The sequence below is a fragment of the Colius striatus genome, chromosome 1 (genome assembly GCF_028858725.1).
Source record: "Colius striatus isolate bColStr4 chromosome 1, bColStr4.1.hap1, whole genome shotgun sequence".
Taxonomy (NCBI): Eukaryota; Metazoa; Chordata; class Aves; order Coliiformes; family Coliidae; genus Colius; species Colius striatus.
The window spans coordinates 131,925,138-131,943,608 of NC_084759.1; the positions used below are offsets into that span (position 1 = coordinate 131,925,138).

The following is an 18,471-nucleotide window of genomic DNA, read 5'->3' on the forward strand; positions in this document are numbered from 1 at the left end:
TATATCACACTGGAAAACATCTTAAAAACATCTCAAAATCTAATTAAACACTTTCCTAAAGTTACTTTTCTGTGAAAGCAAATTGCTGTGTTTGTCACAAAGGTATTGCACAACTGTGTTCTTCAGCTCACCCAATCTGAGAACAGCCCACAGTTGGACTTGACCAAGTTATGAATTCCTTTCATGCCAACACATCCTTTAGAGGCAGGGAGAAGAGTGAGGGAGGGGAAAAAAAAATAAAATTCAGCCTAGGTTTCTGCTGGGCTGCATTACTTTTAAGAGCAGATCCCAATGACAACTAGGGTGCAAGAAATACAGCTCAGCTGATTATTGCAGTTTTGTGTTCTGAACTGCCAACTATCGTTTCACTGAGATGAAAAACTCTCCCTGGACTGATGATGATATTGTCTGTTGTTAGCAATCTGCAATCTACATGGTAATGATTTTACTAAATAGTCAACATTATTTGTTTAAAATTTTCATTGGGAAATATTTTTCTCATTAAAAAAATGTTTCATTTCCTTCCTAAAATGGCTTCCTCAAAATACTCTTCCTCATCTGATGAGCTTCTGTGCTCGTTAGCAGTTGTGCTTTACAGACACTTTGTTTCAATAGGTCACTTGAAAAAAATAGGCTCATTGGGGCTTGGACTAGATGATCTGTAGAAGTCCCCTTCAACCCCTGCCGTTCTGTGATTCTTCTTCTGCTACTTGATCTGTTTTACCAGTAGTAATTTCATAATACTGTTACTTAATAATATCAATTGGGTCATTGCCCTTATTGTCTATTATAAATTGCTATTAGCAAAATCATTAAAATATTAATTTAAATTATGTTTTCTCAGTTATTTTGTGTTATTATAAGCCCTTGGATATTTTTGTTCACCCTCTAGCAATTTCCAATTTGTTTCCTTGCATTTTGCAACCACAAAATATGTATTACATGTTTTTACATTCTACATCAGTAATACAGTGATGATTTGACCAAATGTTGATGGTTCATCTCCTAAAATATCAACCGTTTTAAATTCTTAGTTTTTCTGGACATCAGGACCTTTCCTGAGGTGAATGTTATATTTCTGTGTTGAGGAAAACATCTTCTGTGCCATATCCTTGCAACTTGCCAAGGTGTACGTGTACGTGTGTTTTTTTCATGTATCTTCAGAAACATATCTTCAGAAGTGAGGAGGGTACAGCAAAATAAACTTCTACTTTTGTAAGGCTTCTTTCTTTTTGTTGTTTCACTTTTTCACTCTCACTAGAGATAGTGAGAGTCTGAATGTCAAACCCTAGCAACTAAAGGAAGAATCCTTGTACTCACCCAGCAAAGCGAAGCATTGGCAACAAGACTGTTAACTACAAAATGCAAATGTGTCTTGTGTCTTCCCACAAATGCCCTGAGCTGTCCCAGAAAGAACACTGCCAGGCAGAAGAGGAGAGACAATTTCTTTTATCTAGCTCAGATGTTATATTTACTCTTCAGTTTGAAAATAACCTGTGATACAGAGTGTATAAGTGGTAGGCTTGTTTTTCTCTCTACCTGCAAGTACCCTAGCTCTTCTCTCTGTTATTTCTGAAGGGTGATGGTGGCTGCAGAGCAAAAGTGGCCACTGTCCAACAAACCTATCTGCGACAAGTCTTAATATAAAGAGTACTCATCCCAGGACTATGGATCCCAAAATTGTATTCTACCAGTCCCCCATCTAGACCCCAGCAGCTGAAATTATTTGAGTAAATAGGACCTGAAGAAGATGGGACAAATGGTCATAACTCATGAAGTATATGGAGGCTCTGGGCTTCGGCAACACATGGTCAACCTAGTCCCAGCTGATTGTGGATGACTACACCACATGCTGCTTTGCCTTACAAACTGCTGGTCTGAAACCATTGCTTCAAAACAGCTTCCATCTTTGCTGAAGGTATGATCTGGCTTCCAAGACTTTTAATTGACTTGTAACTAGCGTAGTTTATCCAACTATTGATATTATTATTGAGTAGAGTTCTGTGGCAATTAGTGTTCTTAATTTAGTCGATATAACATGACCAAACATCATCAAATATTATGTCTTCTGCAATGTGGTAAACTTACTCGACGCTCTGGTCCCAGACTCATGAAATTATGTGAAAGCTACACTTTTAAGCTGAAAACCATCAGATTACAACTGTAAAGTAAGACCACAGGACCACAGAATCATAGGAAAGACTCTTAAGATCACCAAGCCCAACAAACTTAAACTAACACTGCCAAGCCCACAATCATGTCTCTAAGCACCACATTTACATATCTTTTCAATACCTCCAGGGACAGGTGACTCAACACCTTCCCTGGGTAGCCTGCACCAATGTTTGATAACCCTTTCAGTAAAGAAATTTTTCTGAAGATCCAACGCAGACCTCCCCTACTGCAACTTGGGGCCATTTCCTCTTACTCTATCGCTTCTTACTTGGGAGGAGAGACTAACACCCATCTCTTTACAACCTCCTTTCAGGTAGCTGTAGAGAGCGGTAAGGTGTCTACTCAGCCTCCTTTTCTGCAGGCTAAACAACCCCAGTTTCCTCAGCTGCTCCTCATAGGACTTTAATCAACATGTGCCTTGTGACCCTAAAACATGCTTCAGACTGGAAATATCTTGCCTTTTTATTTATAGGGCTGATGGGTGCACTGCCTACACACAAAGAGCCGCGGTTCCCTGACACACGCTCCCTTCTGCCAAAGGCGGACTGAACGTGCACCTCGCTCCACGGACTCTGCCAAACACAACACCAATAAAAGCGCAAGTACCTGGACCCGGACCGCGCAGAGGCACGGCCTAAGCCACCCCTCCAACCGTCACGACCCTCGCCCCTCCCACTGAGGGGGTGGGACCGTGACGTCACTTCGCGCGCGGGGAAGGCGGGCGCCGCAGTGCGGGCAGGCGGCCGGTGAGGGTGATCTTGCGCGCGCAGCTGAGCGGCCGCGCCATGGTTCGTTTCGGGCTGACCGTCGTCCGGCAGTGAGTACTGTGGCACTCCCCCCCCTCACCCCCGTCAGTCTCAGCCGGTCGTTGCCCTTCCCCCGTCCCCCCGCTGCTCCCTGGCATCGCGCCGCGACGGCCCATGACGTAGCAGGGTTTCGTCGTGCTATGTGCTTCCCCCCGCCCCCCCCCCCGCGCCCGTCCATGTCCGCGGGGCGGTCCGTTAGGCGCGCGCGGCTCCCTGAGGGGTAACGGCTGCTATCCGTCTGGCGCGGCGGGTCGTGTCGCGTCCGGTCGGGGTATGGCGAGAGGGGCGTAAACTGGAACAACAGAAAGTTCCACTTAAACACGAGGGAAAGCTTCTTTCCTGTGAGAGTGTCCTGGCAAGGGCTGCCCAGGGAGGGTGTGGAGTCTCCTCCTCTTGGAGACTTTCAGACTCGCCTGGACACGTTCCTGTGACCTGATGCAGGTGGACCTACTTTACCAGAGGCTTGGATAGGATGATGTGTAGAAATCCTTTCCAACCCCCTACCGTTCTGTGATTCTTTGAGCACCGGCGCGGTGGGGGGCCCGCGCTTCGGGCCCCGCTGGTACCGCGGCTGGAGGGGCCGTCTGGCTGCTGCCCCTGAAGTTCATGAGCTTCTTCTAGTATGCCACAATTAACTGGATAATCCGACGTATCGATAAAGCACCGCTTGTGAACTCTTGGATAACTGATCATGAGGCATTTCACCTGCCAGAAGCTCTCTGGTGGAGTGAAGAGCTTGTTGAAGAATCGTACTCCCAGCATTTCTACTGTGAAACGTTAAAGAATAGGCATTTGTAATTTAATTTAAATTGTTGAGATGAGTTTTTCTGTAAAGCTACGGTGGATATTGACAAACGTTTGCCTTCATTTAAGCTAAGGAGATGTAGTTTCCAGCAATGGACAGTAGTTTAACTGTTTGGTTTTAATGAAAGCTGAACCTTTCTTCCCCTTTCGCATATTACAGTTTAGTACCTGATGAGTGCAACTGGGGCAAGGACTTCTGTTTTTTTTTTTTTGTTTCTTCCGATTTTCCTCCTGTTAAGAGCAGCTTTTGACTTCTCTTAAAGACCTAGCTCTTCTGACTTGATACTTGTTAGCTGCAGCCTAACATCAGCTAGAAAACATGTGAGCATGAAACAGTTAATTGAACTTTAAATCTTCAGGTGGGACTCCGGCAGACACTTTAGCAAGATCCTAGTACACCAGAAAATGGATGGGAGTTCATCCATCACACTACTTATATATGCTGTGTTATCTTAGTCCTACTTGGAAAGCTGCACATTTTGCTCTTTTCTCCACTTTGCTGACCAGCAGGTTGAACTCCATCCAGCCTGCTGCATTTTCCTCAGGAGGCTGGAAGTAACAGTCAGGACATGGGATAAGCCTGAATTAAATGGTTGCCCACTATGCAGGCAGGAGTATAGAATGTACTAAAATACTATTGGAAATTAAAATAACTTGATTGCAAAATATTGGAATTAAATGTGCAAAATCAGAGTGAGTTTAGACTTGCTGGACAACTGTATGGGTGCTGAGGCCAGTCTGCAGGGAGACAAAGCACTAGGAGTTGTCTGATGTTAAAAGAATGGAGAGGAAATCATCCTACCTGAAGTTAGCAAAAGACTGGCAACATCCAAGTGCAGATAAGATAAAAGAATTACAGATCTGCATAAAACTATGACTTCTGAGATAAGAAAGGAAACTTGTCTGGAGAAAGGAACAAGAAGATACCAGATTCAAGTATGATTACACCAAGCCATCCAATAGTTACAAGAGAGGAGGGGAACTTAGATTGTCAAGGTGTAACAACCTGAGGATTTCTTGGTTCTTGGCTGTAATAAACTGACTCGGTGCCAAACCTGGAGTTGAAACTTGATGAGTGAGATTGGATCCATACAACACCTAGACTTCTCTCACAAGGAGCTTAGAAAGCAATGGGGTCCAGTGCAAACCTCATAACTCGTTGGGAGAAGCCCTATTGGAAACTCCTCTTACACATGTGTTTTCTCTTAAAAGTACTGGCATTTACCTGCTGGAGGCTCATATTGAGAAATTCTGCCCAGCAGTGTTGGCAGCTCTCTGGATAAAAAACAGGCAGCACATTGGACATTAGTAGTGCAGAAAATGTTAAGCGTGTGACAAATCAGTCAAATGAGAAGTCTCAATAAAGTCAGCATGCTTAACTTTATTCATATCAAGTTTAGTTGTTAGATTTTTCCCTCCTGAATATATCTGCACAGCATTTTTAGTCACTCTCCCTTTGAAATATTGTCATTTATGATTTTCAAGGTAGAATATTTTAGTCCTTCAAGAAAGTGATATTTATTAGAGTATTTCTGCAGCTCTGGCTTCTTAATGGTGTGTAACTTCAAGGTGTGCAGCCTGCTCTACTGCTGTCCTTGGTAAGCTCTTGAATTGGCTTTTCTTTAAAGCTGAGAAGGCCAGTTGGCTAGCACATGTTTCGTAAGAGGACACCAGAGTCTTCTTGCATCTTACCTCTCTCCAACATAAAATTAGGTTGTATTAATGATAAATTTAAGAAATTACTTCACTTCCTTTTGTCTCAGGTAGATTTTTCTTAGTAAATATTGATGGCATGATTGGGGTTAACTACTTTAAAATGTTTTGTGAGGTTTCTTTATTGTAAATTCTTCACATGTGTCTTTTTTAAAAAAAACTGTTGTACTGTCTCACTTTTCATATTCAGACTGTTGTCTCCTGTTGATATCTAATATATCAAAGTTCTTGAACACTGAGTAAAATTATTGTGAATTAATTTTTGTGTATAATCTCTTTCAGTGGAGAAACAAAATACAACAAAGACAAGATACTGCAAGGTTAGTATTGGTTATTCTGCCTGCTTATTAGAGCTGGAGAACTGCTCATTCTTGCAAAATATGAAATCATGTAACCAACTGATGAAAGTTACAGAATACTATACAGAATATCATTACAGAATACTGTTGTAAATGTGTCGTGATTTGACCCAGCTAGCACAGCAGCACCACAACAGTCTCAGTGAATGGTGCTCCCATTCACCCCCACCCTCATTAGGATGGCTGAGGCCCCAGCGAAATGGGAGTAAAAAGATAAGCAAGATTGTTGTGGATTAAGACAAGGGCAGGGAGGGCTCACTGCCAATTACGGTTCCAGGCAAAACAGACTCCAGTACTCGACTTAGAGAGGAAAGTAGGAAAGTTTATTCTACAAGAAACAGAACGGAATAAAAGCAAAAAGGGAGTAGGATGATGAGAAAATTACAACCAGCACTTTAGGATCTCCCTCTCCCATCCCTCCTTTCTTCCCAGGCCTAGCTCACTGCTCCCAATATCTCTACCTCCTCCCCCCTCAACAGCTCACGGGGGCAGGGAGTGGGGGATGTGGTCAGTCTCTCACAGATGGACTCTGCCACTTCTTTCTTCTCAGATGAGGATGACTCCTGGCATTCTCCCCCTGCTCCAACACGGGGTTTCTCCCCTGGGACACAGTCTTTAACAAACTTCTCTGGTGTGGGTTGCTCTCAACAGCTGCGGCTTCTGCCGATACAAGGTCCCTCACATGGGGGACAGTCCTTGCAGAATGAGTCTCTGCCCCTGATGTGGGGTCATTATCAAAATGAGTCTCTACCGCTGATGTGGGGCCTTTAAATAAATGAAAATAAATCTCAGCTTCACCAGTTCACTCCATAGAATGCAGAGGAGTCTCTGCTCCAGTGCACCTCCTCCTCTGTTTCATCACTGACCTTGGAGTCTGCATGGTTGTTTCTCTCACTGTTTTTCCTCCTTGCACCACCACCAGCCAGAAGAAGAAGGGGTAGAACAAGAAGGAAGAAGATAGAGGAAGAAAACCTCCTCTTCCAGCTTCTTCTTAAAAAGTGATCATGGAGGCATCTAATTGGCTCAGCCCCAGAATTGGATCTGTCTCAGAGCTGGGGAGAGTTTTGAGCAACTTCTTACAGGAGCCATCTTTACAGCCCCTTCCCCCTTATCAGAAAAGGCTGTCATGTCAAACTATGTCAAAATGCTAAGAGACTTTATTTGTAGGCTGGGGCATTAGTTTGATAGCTTTACTGTACTATAAAGTTTCTAAGTCAATCTCCACAGAATATGGTGATGCATTTCTGATATCAGCAAGAGGACTAGGATCATTATTTTTTTTATTAAATGGGGGGAGAAAAAAAAAGTTACCTGTAATAAAATAAAGTGATAGTACTACCTTTTACCAAGGATGCCAGAATGTCCCATAGAACTGTATTAAATCTTGGTGGTATGAAACCTGGGAAAAGGGCCTCAGGCTTGGATGAGAGGCGAGAGCTGCAGCTCTGGTGCAGAACCAGCCAGGTGCATGTTTGTGCAAGGGATTGGTGAGGAGCCACAGAAGAATGAGTAGAGATTGTGTTGTAAAGGACACTATTTCCCTAAGGAGGTAATCTGTCACTTGCCTACAGTAAATAGCACTACAGTAAAAAAGCCTACAGTAGAGCAAGGAAGAATGAAAAGTAAAGATTGGTTAAATACTTGAATTGTTCAATTCCAAGTCTTTCTAGGAAGATGATCTTTAAACAAAACATTTAAAACATTTAAGTTTTCCCTTTAGTAGCTAGTGCCTTGTACATCCAGAACTGAAAACTCTGAGCAGCTTGGATGTCTGTTGTAGGAAAACTGAGGCTCGCTGCCACAAGGAATTTAGTGGGGTTGTACTCTGAATAAATGAACTTCATACTATGCTGTATGCTGTGAGGAAGAATTATACTTGTAGGTTTTTCTGCCTCTCTTTTGACATCGCAATTTACATTTCTTGCAACTTGGCCTTGTGCTCATAATAATGTAAATACAGAATAACCTACTGCTTTATGTTCTTAAAAGTATTAGTGATGCCTTCTAGATTCCTAGCCCTTCGTGTCAAATGACATGTAGATTCCTGTCCGGTGTAGAAAGTGCACATTACTGTGTGCTGCATGGTGGGGTCTGAGGTCTCACATGGCTGAATTACAGACAAGGTGCTCAAAACTCAAGTTCTGGACTTGGGGAGTCATGTCTCTTGCTACTGGAAGCATATAAATAACAATGTGTTTTCCTGGTGAAAATTGTTTTTGTCAGGTCTGATGAGAATTGCACACTCTCTGCTTTGACTTCCTACAGCAATAGGAATTGTGTGAATTTGTTACAGGTTTATACCTCTGCCATAGTTCTTGGTTTTCCCACAGACTCTTTGAGTTATGACAAGAGCATGTCTATTTCCTTCAATTTGGATTACCAAAATGCTGGTCCTCCCAACACTGCTCCAGAGACCCATGACTGGCTAATCTCACAGACCACTCTGTCTGAAAACAAATTTTGTCAGGGTTGCTTTTCAGCTAGGTTTGTTGCATCCACGTGACCATAAGTCTCAATGTGTGAGGTGGAGTAGGGGAGAGAAGAGACTGCAACAGACTGTGTTTACATCAACTGTAAAAATCTTGTTTAAACTGTCCTTGGCAAAGAGCGTGTGCTGCTTTCCACATCACACAGAATCTATTTTTGTTGCCTCGTTTCTTCAAGGTATTGTCAGCATTGGGGAATGGGGAGAAGTAGGCATTTCATATTTGTCAAGCAGGGCTTGACTCTTGCAATGGACATGTTTTTTTTCTGAATGTGTATTTCAGTGTCAACATTATCTCAGTTGTATTGGGAATTTTTATTTATTTACAGTCAAGAACTTGGCCCTTTACTTTCAGTTGTGAGATTTCTCTTACAGAAAGCATAGTAGTGATCATTCAAAAAAGGATAAGTGATTTAAAATGACTGCTAGCATTTAGAAAAATGTAGGCCTCTGTTTTATGTTTAAATTTGTTGTTTGTTTCCATTAATGCAAATATCATTGATAATGATCTTTGTCTTCCTAGCCCATATTCCCTTTCTTTTTACCATTTTTGTGATTGAGTTAAGGGAAGACCAGAGGAGCAGTGACTTCTCCTAATGATTGGCTTTTCTGAGGGAGATAAGCACTTTATTTGCTTTATTTTATTTGGGCTACTTGCCCAACTGCTAAATCATCTACAGTTTACATATCTTAATGTTGATGGGTTTTTATTTTGTAGGTCAAGGAGTGGATGAGCCGCTCTCTGCAACTGGTTTCAGACAAGCTGAAGCTGCTGGTTTATTTCTTAGTAATGTGAAGTTTACTCATGTATTTTCAAGTGACCTCCTTCGAGCTAAGCAGGCAAGTGCTTCTTGAGGCTACTGAATGTAAATGTTAGCTTCAGAATTGGGCATTTATTTGCTATTGATTATGCAAGAATAATACAGTAACAGAGGACCAAATGCTGTTTTGATGGACTTAAAACTGCAGGTTGAATTGTGTAGAGTTCGGGAAGGCCTCTCTGAGTAAGGAAATTCCAATGAGCACAGCTCAGGTAAGAAGCGATGAAGGCCACCCTGCTTTGCAGAATGTCACACAACATTCTTCTGGATTTGCCATTATTTTTTTGTGTGTATAGATTCTAGCTAAAGGAGTAATCCAGGCTTAGAGGTAACACAGGCTAAAGTCTTTCTTTGAAGAAAGAAAACAAACTCTAGCAATATTGTTGTACTGTCTTATGCACTGTGGCTGTGTTTTTCTGGAGTGCAGACCAATATAGGCAAAACCAAGTTTTGCTGTCAAGTCAGTAGAAGGATCATTACATGTGCAGTGAGGTTGGATTTTGCAAGGAATGTGATAGCAGACGTCTTACCTTGATGCACTGTTTTAATTGATTAGTCAAAGAGGAAAAAAAGTTAATTACTGAGCAGGATTACATGTGATTTTGTGTACAAGATTATGAAATACTAAAAAAAAAAAAAAAAGAGGAAACAACTTTTAAAGGTAGAAGCATAGATTAGCTGTTCTAGGAAGGTCATGTCTCCTGTGGAAGCTCTATAGTATATTTGACTGTATGTTTCTCCCGTAACTGATGATGTGATTTCAGCAGACATGTAGGCTTCAGGTGGTTGAAACTACTAAGTGATTCATGATAGCTTTGCTGGTTGCTTGTTTTTTGCTGTCTTGTCCTGCCACAAAAATCTCTGAAGCCTTGCTTTAAATAAGATCAATAAAATCTAGCATAAATCTCTCTTTTTTTTTCTTAAAACATGCATCATCAAAATTGCTCATCAGTTTTGCAGCACAGTCCTGTGAAATGCTGTAGCAACAGAACTTAGACAGTAAACACAGTGGAGAGACAGGAGGGAGGAGTGCAGTAATTGAGTGTTTTAAAAATGCATAATGACTTCCTGACAAATCGCTTCCTTTGAGTGTGTGAATAGCAGTGATTATAGTTAAAAACGTTAACAGTGCTCTATAACATTCATCAGACATTCTGTGCTATGTGCTGGCCTTAAGGGATTTGGTTTTGCATGCTCAGATGCTTGAAAATGAGGTTGGTAATGGTTTTTTCCTTATATTAGAGACAAACTTTTCCATGAGAAGCATTTACACTCCTAATGTAGAATACAGACTCGAATTTGTCCTTTGCATAAAGGAAACGTGTTTTGGCATTTGTTTGACAAGCCTTTGTGGAGGCTTTTTCAAAGATGTGTAAAGCTGCAGTTTCCATTTGTTTGTAACTCCCTTCTTTGGCAGCTGTAAATCTATGAGGAAATGTCTTCTACTATGCTATCACCTCTTAGCTCAACTATGAGAGGAATGTACAAGTTGCCTTGCAAAAGAGATGGTGGGAGGAACAGTTTTCAAAGAAAGTGGTAAAGATTAATTTTCCTTGCCATGTCTCCATCAGCTGTAGTAAAGGTTTGTACAGGTTACTGGAACCAGGAGTGGTACGTGGTCCTCTGGCTGCTGCCTCTGGCAAACAGCTGAATGTTTGAGCCTGAACAGGGTAGTAAAAACAGGGATGGGTGCAAAGAGAGTTACACTAGCTGAGCTGGAATTCTGAGAGCTACAGGAGGTGCAAAGTGAGCGTGGATAAGAAATGCAGAGAAAGGCTTTGCAGGGAAGGCTCTTGAAGACAATAAGCTTAGGAAAGAGGGTCAAAGACTGACTCCATAGATTTGCAGCTTACAAGGGAGCAAGCAGAGAAAAATAAAATATGTAAATAAAAAAAGGCTAGTTGGGAAGACTGGGATGTGATCTGAACACAGCATAACTCTGTAAGACTTCGAAGCTTAACAGGTCGCAACACACAATTCTGCAGGGGAATATGGGGCTTACTATGAGATACTCTTGCTGTTGGGACAAGAACTCTGCAGCAGTGAAGGCAGGCTCAGGATTGGGACAGGCTGGTCCCTGAGAAGGATGACAAATTCTTTTCCATGTGTAAAGTGGGGCTAATGTGCCTTCTTTCACTGTGGTACTTGCAAAGTTCAGGAACATTTGAAGCATGTTGGTATTTTAGTAAAGGATAGTGTAGGAAAGATGTGAGAGAGTTATGCTTCAGAGTATGTTTTGGTTTGCATTCAGTGAATGAGACTTCATGTTTAATGTTTACAGTTCAGAGTATGAATTAGTGCTCAGTAGGTGAATGTTGTCTATTTTGTGTACTGAATGAGATCTCAGTCCTGGAGAAATTCCAGGATGTAATCATCCAATTAACTGTGCTATTCATATGTACAAGGAAGTTGATTCAGTCCCATCGAATTTTGACATTATTCTACAAAAGATATTTCAAGTTGTAACATAAAGCCTTTCCTAAGCAATATGTGAAATAGGTCATTAAATCTTGTTAGTACAGCAGAGCTGCTTACTATTTGCCGAAATCCAAGGAGTCTTTTCAAAATGAGTTCTTTGAATGTCAGTTTGATTGGATGTGCACATTTGAACAAGACTTCCAGACGTTATTACCAGTCACAACTGTATGCAAATGCAGTACAATCATCATACTTTGATGCATATAAGAACAGGAGAAGGTTAACTTCTCCTTCAATTCCCATTATTGGCTGTGGCAGCCAGACAGCTCCATGATACCCAGCACGCTAGAGTCTGTATTAGGCAATACTTTTTCCAAAGTGATATCAGAATTTTCTCTTGATCAGTTGTCTTGCCCTCAGTGCACCTCCAAAATCATTGTTAAAAAAAATTCTAAATTCTTTACAGTTTTCTCTTGTCTTTTGGCTATGACAGCTGTTCTGGACTTCGAGTTGTGAAAGCTCTTTCAGAAGACTGCAGGGTTTCAGCCTTGTATAGCCTGACAAAAGCCGTACATCCAATTCTGACAGTCATTACCAACTGAAAAAAATTTACCTCATTTCTTTGGGTTGTTGGATATTACTAAGGTGATTCATATTGGCTGTGGTGGTTGGTGTAAGATGGTCTAGCTATCCCATGAGAGAACAGCTCCATTGATGTGATTGTATATTCACTTTTTAGACTGCTGCCACAATTCTAGGAAAAAATAAGTTTTGCAAAGATTTGGAAATCAAATATGATGCAAGACTTCGAGAGAGAGTAAGTACTGAAAGAGTTGGTTTTACTATTTAACACTGAACAATTTGAAAATGTAACATTGCAAGTGGATATCTTGGCTTATTAAATAGTAGCTGTAACAGTGGAGAGCCCTATTTGGTGTATTTTTAATCACTGAAAACTGAACTTTTCACAGCAGGTACTATGTATAGTTTTCCTTACTGCAAAATTGTGAAGCAAAGCAAAAATTCAGTGATCAGTGCTGTAACTGTGATGCTCAAATGATTTAGTTCCCTCTACAAGTAAATCTTACCCTACTTATCGCAAATGTAATAAAAATCTTAGGACTGTTTGCTAAACATATATGTAAAGTGGTGAAGATGTTGTCTGTGACTGCCACCTAAAGCCTGTTGGCCTTTTATCTGTTTATACCTTTTCATTTGCACAAAGACTACTGGACGCTGCCTGTGGAACAGTCTTCTGGCCTGATTAGCATCTCTCTGCCTAATAACAGGTGTAATTGTGCCTCCTGTCTGTTTTTAAATATGTCTTAATTCATTAATAAACTCAGATGCTGTTTTTGCCAACATGAATCAATCACTCTTTAGACACTACATTGAGAGCATCAGATTAATTTTAAAGAAGGAAATGCTACAAAACCAAAAGTGAGATAGCAAATGTCAGCAGGCAAGTAAGTGTTTAAGGAGCAGTAAATGATTGTAGCATTTCTGTGGTGGTTTAGCCCTGGCTGGGTGCCAGGTGCCCACCGAGTTGTTATATCACTCCCCCTCCTAAACTGGACAGGGAAGAGGGGGGGGGGGGGAAAAACCCAAACAAGTGGTTTGTGTGTTGAGATAAGGATAGGGAGATTGCTCAGCAATTAATGTCACAGGCAAAACAGACTCAGCTTGGGGAGAAAAAGGTTTGATATATTAGTAAACTGTAAGAACAGGGAGATGATAAATAAAACTGAATCTTAAAATATCTCCCCCCACCCCTTCCTCCTTCCTTCCCCCCTAGAAGTGCAGGGGATGGGGGTTACAGTCAGTTCATTACAGTCAGTTCATTACAGATGGATTTTCCCACTGCTACCATGTGGGGTCTCTTCCCATGGGAGACAGTCCCTCACGGAACTTCTCCAATGTGGGTCCTTCCCATGGGCTACACTTCTTCACACACTGCTCCAGCATGGGGTCTCCCATGGGGGCAGCTCCTCACACCCTCCCCCAGTGTGAGTCATCCACCAGGAGAACAGTTCTTCAGGTACTGATTACTCCAGGGGGGTCTCTCACAGGATCACAAGTCCTGACAGCAAACCTGCTCTCTGGCATGGGCTCCTCTCATCCCACGGGCTCCCAAGTCCTGCCAGGAACTTGCTTCAACATGGGCTTCTCATGGAGTCACAGCCTCCTTCAGACATCCATCGTTTAAAAGACCATATGTTGTTGACACTATTAAGAAAGATTTATTGTCTCCTGCCTCGCCTTCATGAGAGAAGTCTGGAAAAATCTTAGCTGAAAACTAAATCCTAATCTATTTCAAAGCACTTTTGTTTTCACATCTTTCTTAGTGTTCTTAAATTACCAATATTTTACTTTGCAGAAAGAGACTGAGAGGCTGAAGTAAATGTCTTTCAGTAATAACATAAATTAGTTATTATGGCAGATGATTGCGTATCCTCAGCAAGAGACTAAGGACAGAACTTTAAAAAGCTTCAGTAATGACTATATGTCTGTATCCTAGTCAACATCTGGGTTTCTGGAATGCTTGTAACTGAGTGTTTGACAGTATAGCATTAGCTCTTTCTTTCTCAAAATGCTCATCATAACTGCATCATTTTCACTGTCTTCAGACATTCCAAGGGAAGACCAAAGGTTTCCATCTGAATATATTTTCCATCTGTTAGTGATAGTATTAATCTGCAGAGGGAGAAGTATTAATCTGTTTTACCGTTGTTGGAGATGTACTTTGGAAAATTCTTCAAGGTCAAAAATGGTAATGCACATCTGAGTATATCTGTCTTGTAAAATACATTACAGATGATAACTATTATGTTTTATAATGTCTCTTCTAGAGATCAGAATAACTAGCTGGTATTAATGGGTTCTTACTACTCTTTCTTGTATAGGCCTTGCTTTTGGAGCTCTCAGGAGTAAGCATGCTATTGAAACTAGTTTATTGTATGTTCTCTGTTAGTATGTGTTTTCAAGATTTCTTTTTTTGCCTTTTTTGGTTTCTGAAAACAATGTCCATGGCAATAATGTCCTGAAAAAAAATGGGGGGAGGCCTTCTTGTCTATTTTTAATAGGTAGATTACTTGTGGGTTTTCTTACCTTTTTTTTTTTCTGTCTTTTAAAAAATTCTGATTTTTAAAATTAATTTCTTCTCCACATGCCTTTGAAATCACAACAGAGAAATTACTTGTTTCTTACTTGTGAAAAAGAATTCCCTATAGTCTTTCTGCAAATGAAAAGCAAATTGAGTTTATCCTGGTGTGAATGGCAACATACAGAGGTGTTTGCAATGTAACCTCAGCTACAAAACACTTGAATTTTGTATGCTGAGTGTCGAGAACACAGGAAACTTCTCAAGGCAAAGATCAGACTGAAGTGGTGTTTTAAATGTTAGTGTTTTAAAAGAGATGCTGCTCTTAATTTCTCTACCTCCTCCAATATTGGAATAAAATGTAATTAATTATATTAGTTAATCCTGCATGTTAGACTTAAAAATCCAAGAAAACAAGAGATGTTTACTTTGGAAGTGGCACTGCAGATTTGCTGTGTCTTACTAAACCCACTCTTTGTAATGTGCCTCTTAAAGAAATATGGCGTGGCCGAAGGAAGGCCTTTGACTGACCTCAAGGCCATGGCAAAAGCTGCTGGAGAGCAATGTCCTTCATTCACACCTTCTGGAGGAGAAACGCTGGATCAAGTATGGTATTTGTTTGTGTCTGGACCATTTTATCAGTGCAGATGCAGCTGTCCTGTACTTAGGAACATCTTAGTGATTACTTAGCCCAACCAAGGGTAGTTATTTTCTAAGCTCAAACTCACTACCTGATGTGATTACAGTGGCTGCCAAGTATTGAATCTCTTTAGAACTAAAACATTTATTTTGAGATTGACTGCTCGCGAAACTCCCTTTTGCAGAAGAGTGATGGCAATTACTCTAAAACTTGGTTTGGGAGGACAGAGGAGTTTTTACAGCATTCGCTACCTTACCATTGATTTAGAGACTTGTTTGTGATAAATGTTTGTCTTTTAACTAAAGTAGTTATATCTCTGATTTCTGGAAGCTGGAGTCTCTTGCATTCTTCACAATGTACTCTTCTGACCTTTCTCTTCAGGTGAGAGAACGTGCAAGAGACTTTTTTGAGTTTCTCTGCCGGCTAGCTGTTGAAGTGGAACAGAAAGAGCCTGACAGACAAGGGGCGGCAAGCAGAGGCTCAGCAGGATCTCAAGAACAGTTAGTTTTCCCTTGGACAAACCACTGCAGTGAAGCAGAACTTAGCTCTGACAATAGTGAAGCTTCTAAAATATTAGATGCCAGTATCTTGGTGGTGAGTCACGGAGCCTACATGAGGAACTGGATCAGTTATTTTGTGTCGGATCTCAAATGTACTTTACCAACAAATTTAACAAAGTCTCATTTATCTTCTGTCAGTCCCAATACAGGAATTAGTCACTTCGTTATAAAACTTGAAAATGGAAATTTCTTAAAACCTGAAATCACATGTGTTTGTCTTAATCAAGACTCTCACTTAGTGGACATGGGAGCTGAATGTGTAGCTTTTAAGGTGTTTTAAGAGCCTTTGTAGTGGGAAATGGTTTTAGATTGCCATTATACTAAGCTTGGGAAAGGTATCTGTAGTAATTAATGGGATTAACTGGAGTTATTGACACTAAACTGCAAAAGTAAAGACATGCAATTGCTTACCATCTTAAAATAAGACTATTTGCATGGTCTGAGTGCCCGATATAAGTTAGCACTAGAGAAATAACACAAGTATTCTTTATGAACAGAAACATAATACTTTCAGTTACTTGCATATCTGCTTCTAGAGTGAGTATTTTTTTTTTTAATTTATTTTTATTACCCCATAATTATTTTGGCTATCTCCAGGTAAGAGCTGGGAGGAGAGAGGAATGGTACCTCGGAGATAAACTATACTGTAGTTTTGGTTTATTACAAAATGCTGTATTATAATATTAAACATACATATTCAAATAGGTTTTTGAATGTATAACCTGAAAAGGAGCATTGCCTAGTGAAAAAGGTCTGGTACAGAGTGGGGGGATGTGTTCCTCGCTCTGATACTGAACAGCTGTGAGTTTCTGGGCAAATCTGTTTTCCCTTTGTTAAAATAGGGATGATATACCTACCTCGCAGGAGTGTTGTGTTGTTGAGACCTCTGTGTAAGAGCGCTGTAGAAAAACACAAAATATTTATTTTTAACTGTAAAACAGGACAAGGAATTTCATGTATACATAGTTGAAATAATAAACTGTCTTCTGAAAAGAACCTTACCAGTAAGTGAGTGGTACCTGACTGGAATCCTGTTGTCAGTTGCAGTTGTACACTTCATGTGTGAATATTTTTGCCTAAAACTAGGCAAATTTGGTTGCTTGATGATTGCTTGTAGTTGCTGATGTACTGCATTCTTTCCCCACTAGGGCATTTGTAGTGTTATTGTTGAAGCTTATTTGACTTAACGTTATTTATAGTACCCACATACTTTTTCTTCCTTTGCATATTTTAAGCCTGTTTAAAAAAAAATAAAATTAAAGGCTCCTAAGTACATCTCAATTTTGTCTTTCTTTTGAGGTAGACTCTGTTAATATTATTCTGTGAAGCTTTGCTCAGATTGTCTAACTTCCACCTTTTCCTGAAAAAATGCAGGCTAGTGTTTTACTGTGAAAAAGAGCTTTTTTTGAGGCTGATGGATTAATACTATTCTGACTCTTACCTGGAGGAACCAATGGTGTTAAAATGTTATGGACATACTTAAATTGCTTGCAACTGTACAAAAGTAGCTGTTTAAAGTTATTAGGGGTTTTATTTTTTTTTTAATTACACTGTCCCTTATACTTTAAACTACTTGTTTCTTAGAAGAGGCAAGTCCCTACTTCCAGGGACTTAATGTGACTGTAGTGACTGTACTCTGCTTCTCCCATTCCTGTAACACCGATTGATTCTACAGTAGGAGAGCTCTCATGAGTCCTGCCTCAGATGGGGATCTCTACCCAATCTCTATGCTGTCTGCCCAGTGCTAACTCTACTAAGTTGCAGAGGATGAGGGAGGAAATGTTCAGCCCTATGGTGACCAGAGACAGGCCTCTTGTATTGCTGTCCAGAACCTGCAAATGAAACTAAGGCTTTTGATGTGCAGTGGGGCTTGTTTATCCAGCAAATGACTATGAAACCATCTGTTGCTGTGTCTGAAAACTAGTCCCTGAGGAGGCAAGCAGCATACTTGATGTGCAAAAAAAATTAATACTAGTAACTGTTGTTCAGCAAGGACTGGTCTTTCAAGCCTCTAACATTATTCTCTGTGAAGGACTATGTGCCCTTAAGTTTGGTTTGTGAATTTAAATTGGAGTTTTGTACTGAACTTCTGAATCAGTAGGCTCAACTTCTTACTTATTTATCAGCTGTCTTCCGTATTTTAAAGCTTCTTTGTTAAAGCTCCTCTTTTCCCCAGTGAGGCAGTTCATAAATGCAGGGGTGTATCTGGGCAAATATTTTAAGACTCCTGAAAAATTTAATGTTTTTCAGTAACATAAAAAGCTTTTGTCAAAATGGTTCAGTGTCAAGTTTAATTCTACATAATGGAAACATTCTTGGTAGCCAGCCGTGAATGACATTGTGTGTGATTAACACCCTGTCGTGGTTTGGCCCAGCTAAAAGCACCACAGCAACCTTTTGCTCAGTGCCCCCATTCACCCCGACCCTTGTTAGGATGGCATAGGCCCCAGCAAAATGGGAGTAAAAAGATAAGCCAGGATGTTGTGGATTGAGACAAGGGCAGGGAGGGCTCACTGCCAATTACAATTCTAGGCTAAACAGATTCCACTGCTCGACTTAGCAAAGTTTATTCTGTCCTGTTTCTAGTAGG

At 40.7% G+C, this 18,471-nt stretch overlaps 1 protein-coding gene across 1 annotated transcript; it reads left to right on the forward strand.

Moving 5' to 3' along the window:
• Window positions 1–2,890: 2,890 nt before the first annotated feature.
• On the forward strand, window positions 2,891–17,116 carry TIGAR (TP53 induced glycolysis regulatory phosphatase). Its single transcript, XM_062007479.1, has 6 exons — window positions 2,891–2,992; window positions 5,781–5,818; window positions 9,061–9,182; window positions 12,321–12,398; window positions 15,177–15,287; window positions 15,703–17,116. Exons 1-6 carry the CDS (start codon window positions 2,961–2,963, stop codon window positions 16,159–16,161), a joined length of 840 nt encoding a protein of 279 aa, XP_061863463.1. The 5' UTR covers window positions 2,891–2,960; the 3' UTR covers window positions 16,162–17,116.
• The last annotated feature ends 1,355 nt before the right edge of the window (window positions 17,117–18,471 follow it).

Bases quoted from the DNA above. Each gene is read 5' to 3' on its own strand.
- TIGAR (XM_062007479.1), top strand. From the start codon at position 2,961: ATGGTTCGTTTCGGGCTGACCGTCGTCCGGCA. The intron at 9,183-12,320 runs GCAAGTGCTTCT...TTCACTTTTTAG, and splicing joins ACCTCCTTCGAGCTAAGCAG to ACTGCTGCCACAATTCTAGG. The intron at 12,399-15,176 runs GTAAGTACTGAA...TGCCTCTTAAAG, and splicing joins ATGCAAGACTTCGAGAGAGA to AAATATGGCGTGGCCGAAGG.